The 7,035-nt window shown below is 33.5% G+C and overlaps 1 protein-coding gene across 1 annotated transcript; it reads right to left on the bottom strand.

Annotated features, from left to right (window-relative positions):
- Window positions 1–860: 860 nt before the first annotated feature.
- LOC107479870 (1-aminocyclopropane-1-carboxylate synthase) lies at window positions 861–3,004 on the bottom strand. Its single transcript, XM_016099966.3, has 3 exons — window positions 2,633–3,004; window positions 2,416–2,547; window positions 861–2,194 (listed from the first exon to the last, which is right to left on the bottom strand). Exons 1-3 carry the CDS (start codon window positions 2,801–2,803, stop codon window positions 1,040–1,042), a joined length of 1,458 nt encoding a protein of 485 aa, XP_015955452.1. The 5' UTR covers window positions 2,804–3,004; the 3' UTR covers window positions 861–1,039.
- Window positions 3,005–7,035: the final 4,031 nt, after the last annotated feature.

Raw genomic sequence — 7,035 nt, 5'->3', positions numbered from 1 at the left:
CTATGTCTGCATTAATCCTTCTCTTGTTGTTCTCTGTCTGCATTCAATACTTTATGCTCACAAACCACCGCCAGCTGCTGGAATAATTGATAAACAAATTGATTCGTCTGCTTTAGACATTTTAATTAAATATAAAAAAAGGGCATGATGAGGGTCCAATTTGACAAGCTTTCTGATCATTTGCCTATTAGTTTTAGGTGCAAACTATGATAATCACTAGAATTAAGATACTTATATTATTTTGATGCATCTACTCATCTATGATGTAATCATTTGTGAAGCCAAATTAGCTTCTGTCACCCCTTACATCAGATCATGTGTGTCTAATGGCATGGTTATAGGTTAGCTTCTGGTAATTTCCGATTTTCCGAAACCTTTTCATTTGTAATGGTGCTGTTGGACAAACACCTAACAAATCTGATCTCTGGTTGTTTAAACAAACAGTTAATAATTCCAGAGTCAAATCTTATCCTATGAGTACTAATAACTTAGCCGCATGTCTTCATCAGCTTGGCTGCTGGTTATGGATGTGCATAGCTTGGAGCCTTTGACTTTATTTGTTTATGCATCCAACTAAGATAATTTAAACTAGTGTTGGCATATCTAGGTTTTGGTTCGGTGGAATTTGATTTGATTTAGTGTGTTGACTACTTATTAAATTGAAGGTTATTGTTACACTATCTTGTCGATCCAAGCCTGAATTTTTTCAAATTGTTGCGAGACAATCGGGCAATAATCATGTGCTCTGCCTCTCCATCAATAATCAATTTATTCTCATATCTTGATTTATGCAGATCCTAACTACTCTTATCCAGTACAACTTTCCAAGGAGAAATGCTCAACTACTAACCAAATTCATCTTAAAGTGAAAAAAGAATAGCCCTTTATTAATAATGAGAATACAAATATGTTGTTGTGGACTCTCATAAGTATACAAGTAATGTAATCTTAGAAACGCTATAAACTTCTTTCACCGTATAAAGGAACAGGATTTGGAGTGGTGAAAAAAGAAAAAAAGAAGAAAGAATTGGGCGACTACTCAGTTGGTAGCATTGACAAGGGGCGAGTGAGGGATCGGTGAGTGAGGTGACATGATGATATCATCAAACCTTCGGTTCTTGATGAGGCTAAGCCTCAAGCTATCTTGCCAGCAACGCTTCTTATCAGGAACAACGACATCCTTGTTCTTAAGGACGAAGGTGTGAATCCTCTGAAGAGAAACCTTAACAGCCTCATCATCCATGTTGGCATAGCACACCCTGAACCAGCCTGGCTCAGAGCAATGAAAAGAAGCACCGGGAGAAACATTGATCTTAACTTCGTGAATGATGACTCGCCACAGCTCCATCTCAGCCTCAAATGTTGCCTTCTTTAGAAGCCGACGAAGATCCATCCACAAGAACAACCCAGCATTACTTGGCAAACACTTAATTCCAACTTGACCCAATCCCTTTGTGAAAACCCTGTACCTTTCTCCCAACCTCTTTGCACTCTCCGCAAGGAACCTCCCCACGAACTCATCGTCGTTGAGCATGGAAGCCAGCAGATGCTGAGTTTGTGAAGACACCAATCCGAAGCTGGACATCTTGCGTGCGCACTGGACAACCTTGTCGTTGTAGGAATATATGATCCCCACCCTGAAACCAGGGAAGCCCATGTCCTTGGAGAGGCTATAAACAATGTGAACGAGGTCACGGTCGCATTCCATGTCTGTTTCTTCCTCCAATATCTCAGCGATGCTTATGAAGCCCGGGTGGCTGAAAACCGTGGCGGCGTAGATTTCGTCGCATACTAAGTGGATGCGCTTATCGTTGATGAATTTGACGATGGTTCTAAGGGTGGCTCGGTCCAAGATTGTGCCTAATGGGTTTGACGGGTTCGTAATGAGTAAGCCTTTGACTCTGATGTTGTCTTGTCGAGCTTTGTCGTAAGCATCTTCCAAGGCTTGCTTTGTCAACTTGAAATTATTGGAGCTTTCACATTTGACTGGAACGAGTTGTACCCCTGTTCGCCACCTCAAATCCCTATCAAAACCTGGATAGTAGGGAGTAGGCACCAAGAAGGCATCGCCGGGGTCAGCCAAACAGAACGTTGTCACCTCGTGTGCTCCGGTGGCTCCACCGCTCATCACAATTCTCTCTGCCTCAAACTTCACTCTGTTGCCTCTGCTTTTAGCCATGAATTTAGCCACACCCTGTTCAATCATTATTTATTGTTAGTGTATGTTCCATCGTATCGAATTACAAACATGCTATTTATATACTAAAATCAGCCATCAATATATTTGTATATAAATACATGTGTAGTTTAATTTATTTTCAATATATATTTATATTCTAATATATATTTTATATTAGTGACTGATTTTGATAACTGATTTTAGTATAATTATTACGTAACTACACTACCACTCACTTTTCTGAACTCTGGGAGACCATGATAATCCTGAAAGTTAGCTATGGCTTTGAAGTCAGTTACTCCTTCAGGTGTGCAAATGGACGCCTCCGGGTTACTCATCACCCATTCTTCAACCAAATCAGCAGTTAACTGCAAGTATATATGAATCCTCGTCAGCATACATAACATATAGGTTGTTCAGAATAATTGAATTCCTAGCTATGTTTATCTGTACCTGATTCTCTGCAAGACCCATTTGGATAACACCGTGAGGATTATTGGTCGGGTGATAAGGGTTTTCATCATAAGCCTTCCACCCGTCAAAGTAAGGTGAGTCTTCGCCATGACCGTTGCCGGTGGCTATCTTTGACAACAATTGGGATTGCTCCTTGCTCATGACTCCCATGATATAGATACTTGTTAATAAGTAATTAATAGCTTGAGATGTATCGGGATAGAGAAGCAAAGGGGATTAGTAGGAAGTAGGAAGTAGTAGTGTGATGAATGAATTAACGAATTAATGAATTAATGAATGAATGAAGGTGAATTAGGAGTGGGAGAGAGGGTCGGAATTTATAGGCGAAAGGCACAAAATGGAAGACAAAAGTCTTACTAAAATAAGAATGAAGTTTCGGTGAAGGAGAGTGGGGGAGGACTCTGATATGATACAATCATATAGATGTATTTATCAAAAGGGTTGAAAATTAGGCAATTACACTACTATGTGTATTGGTATTTGGTAGGCAGTCAATATCGACATTTATTTTATTTAGAAAAATGTTCAAAGTCAGCACAATTTTATTGATTTTGATTGGTATTTTTAGTTATTAATTTAATTTTTTAAATTTAATATTTTAATAATATATTTTTAAATATTAATAACTAAGAAAATAAATGGGCGATTCATTTCTTTTATATTTATTTCTAAGTCTCGTAATAGTATTAATAATAATTGTCCAACTATTCTGCCAACTGCCACTTGTGTTTCTCTTCTTCGCATTTAACATTACTGGTTCCCACTCAATGCAAGTATTCCCTCGCTCTACTGTATTACATCGTATCTAGATTATTTAAAGAAGGAGGAGTGCCAAACCCTTTCATCTCATCGCTTATACTTTATTGTACAAAAATACATAAATGTACATGTGTGTGTAATTTATTTAGTTTTTAAGGTTATCATTATTTTCTTATCTTTTAACCAAATTATAAATTATTTTATTTTCTAAATTTAATCTGAATTATATAATTAACAGACAAAATTTAAAAGTTGTGATTCGTTATATTATAATCGATTTTTATTGTATATTATGAATCATAATTTAATTTTATTTTATCTTAATTTTAAATTTGTAAACAACTAGATTAGTAGTCATCATTGCTGATTTAACGACCAAGCGTCCATGACATCAACGATGTCATTCACCTACAGTTTATATACAAACACTTTTTACCTCTTAAAAGTCTTTGTTCTAAATTATTTTTTAATTGATTTGAGCGTTAAAATACTTTTTATTAGGGTATTCATGAATGAGATCGTATCTGCATATTTGCGATAAATATACGCATTCGATTCGAAAATTGCAGATACGATTCGATCTATAAATTGATCAGATCGGATAGGATCCAATCCGCATTCTTTATGGATCGGATCGCAGATATCTGTTTTTATTCGCGTATCCGATCTGCGGATCCGCAGATCCACACAATAAATATTTTAAAAATAAATAAATCTAAAAGTGTGAAAGAAATATTTTTATTGAATTTTTTACATAAAAATATGATTAGAGAGAATGTTCAATTATGCAGATATATCCGATATCCGATCCGATTCGATCCGCACATTTGCGGATCGGAACGAATCCGACGTAAAAAAAACGCGGATATCATATTCGATCTAATTCGATGAAAATTGTGCGGATCAGATCGAATTTTTTGCCATATCCGATCTGATTCGTGTATATCCTTATTTTTTTGTGGGTACTCAAACTCTCTATTTTTCTTTAGCCAGAAGCATATCTCACCCATTAAAAAATAAAAAGAGAAAACTCAATCACGGCTGAACGAGTTACCCGCAAAGTGAATAACTATATTTACAAAAACAAAGATATTATACAAAAAAAATAAATATAATTCTGTTTTTAATTAAAAAATAAATTATTGATGATGAAAGTAATGAGAGTAAAAAGTAAAGTTTTAAAAATTTTGAAAAGAATAATTAAAAAATGTAATAAAATATGTTTTCATATCTAATATTTGTGTTTTAATTAGATATTAAATACAGTATATTTCATTAAAAAAATTATAATATATAAATATATAAACGACATATATATATATATATATATTACTGTTTTTATAGGTGATGGATATAAGTACCAAGCATGTCTAAATCTAAACGACTAAACTTTACCAAAGCAACAAACTGGTCGCATTCTACTCAAATACTATCATCACTGTTGGAAATACTAGTATGCTCTTTTTGGAGGGTTTCATATAATCATAACTTGGTCGCCTCATCGCCTGCATGCCTAATACGCAGAGTCGCAGACTAATAAATAAGCAACTAGTAGTTTAGACGCCCTATTAATTATCTCAACCAATTCAGTGGTTATACCGCGTTCTACATTCTCCATTTTAAGTACTAGTTTTGGCATCTTTATAACAAAATAAATATTTCATCTGCTTTCAAAGAAAATTTATTAGAGGACCCAACTCGAAGAAATAAAAGATATTAGTATCATCATCATTACTGTTCCGTGTGTAAAATTCAGTCATTTTTTTATTAAATTCCGTTATGTTTTCTACCAGAACAACGCTAGGAAATTAAAAAGGTATTAACCAAAAATTAATCAAATATTTTTAGGTGAATCTAAAATCTCTACGAGTTAATATACATGAATTTTTTTTCTGCTAAGTATCCAAATGTTTTTTTCATACTAAATGGGTGTTTTTTTATATATTTTTCGAATTTTTTTGTATTACAAATGTGAATGTCTCTATTTCTTTAAAAATTTCATAATTTTTTTTTAAATTTTATAGATATTTAATTATTTTTGCTAAAATATAACTGGATATTTCTTTTGTTAAGTATTAGGATGTTTTTTCATATTAAATGAATGTTTTTTTATATTTCTGTAATTGTTCAAGGACTCCTTTTGATTAAAATCAAGTGTGTAATTTGTAGTCTCTTTAATCATCAAAACGGCATCTAATATCCCAAAACGCAAATGTCGGTGATAGAAGACATAGGCATGTGTGTGAAAGGTTGCTGAGCCAAACTTTGTTGAACTGGTTGCAGGGTAGGACGGTGGTTAATTGGGCCAGGTTGTTGATTGAGATTATAAACCGGCTGCTGTTGGATAGGAAGGGTACCTTGGCCTTAAACAAGTGAAGCCATATGCAGTCTCTGTAATTGCTTCCGGTCGAAAAAGCTAGTGGAGGTGACGAAGATGTGTAGAGAGATGAAGAGGATGGTATTAGAGGTGGAGGTTGATCCGAAGGGAGGGCTGGGGATAGTAGAGGCCGCGATAAGGGTTTATGCGAAAAAGGAGAGTGTGGTTATGCAGGGAATAGAGGCGGCGATGAAGAAATTCTTCTTCGGTTACAAGCAAGTTGTGGTGGCGGTGATGGGAGTGCAGAGGCTAGCAGGAACCGAGTTGGTTCCGACGACTCGCTGATAGAAGAGGAGTGGATCGCGGTGGGGAGGCGGAGAGGGCCTGACGATAAAAGAGAGAGGTCTGTGTGTGATTGTTGGAGGTGGGTAAGTTAATGTGAGAGAGAAAAAGAACGTTTTTATAGATTTTAATTAGGTTTACTTAATCTTTTAAATTTTTTAAATTTTAAATTTAAAAAATTTAAAATTAATTAATTATTAATATAAATTAATATGATCTTGTTTAGTTTTTAGTTGGTAATTTTTTAGTTCCATATACTTTTCTTTTTTACAAAATATATATTATTTTAATGGAGTTATCACAATAGCAGAATATATTAAAATGAACAATAATGTTACGTAACCAAATTATTTTAGTAGCTAAGTTCAATCAATTTGATTTAATAACGTAAAAACTGATAATATAAAGCTTTAGTTGAATAAGAAGAAAAAGAAAAAGAGACAGAAATAGAAGAAGAAAAAAATGAATTAATTACAAAAATAACTTGTTCATTTGACATTTTTATAAAACAGATATCAAAATAGTAAGCTACTAGAAGAGCTATAAGAGAAAAAGGTAAAAGAAGGGTAAATTTTAAATTTTAAATTTTAAATTTTAAATGTTTTAAAAAATAAAATTGAAAAATAATTTTATAATAATAAAAAATTTACTAATATTAACAAGAGAAGAACTAGATTAAATTTTAGCTCCGGCAAAAATCGGTATTGGGTCCCCATGTTGGGCAAAAATGTGTATCATCGCATTATAATTAAAATTAAATCCAAATTAAAGTGGCATGCAATTAGTACAGAGTATGTCCCGCGGAAAGATAAGTGTATGTTTAGGTATGTCTAGAAGGAATTTAACAATTATCTATTTATTGAATGATTTATATTTATATAGGTTATTAGATTTTTTTAAATAAAAATTAAAAATTAATATAAAAAAAATATTGATAAACTTTAATAAATATAAAATATGCTAA

This window comes from Arachis duranensis, chromosome 3 (assembly GCF_000817695.3).
Source record: "Arachis duranensis cultivar V14167 chromosome 3, aradu.V14167.gnm2.J7QH, whole genome shotgun sequence".
In the NCBI taxonomy this organism is placed as follows: Eukaryota; Viridiplantae; Streptophyta; class Magnoliopsida; order Fabales; family Fabaceae; genus Arachis; species Arachis duranensis.
The sequence above is the reverse complement of the archived record's forward strand: the minus strand, read 5'-3'. Positions and strand labels throughout refer to the sequence as shown.

What these genes read in the sequence shown, in the direction of transcription:
- LOC107479870 (XM_016099966.3), bottom strand. Translation starts at nt 2,803, where the DNA reads ATGGGAGTCATGAGCAAGGAGCAATCCCAATTGTTGTCAAAGATAGCC. An exon ending in TGGGTCTTGCAGAGAATCAG is followed by an intron (nt 2,548 to 2,632) that starts GTACAGATAAAC and finishes ATATACTTGCAG; the next exon opens with TTAACTGCTGATTTGGTTGA. An exon ending in GTCTCCCAGAGTTCAGAAAA is followed by an intron (nt 2,195 to 2,415) that starts GTGAGTGGTAGT and finishes ATGATTGAACAG; the next exon opens with GGTGTGGCTAAATTCATGGC.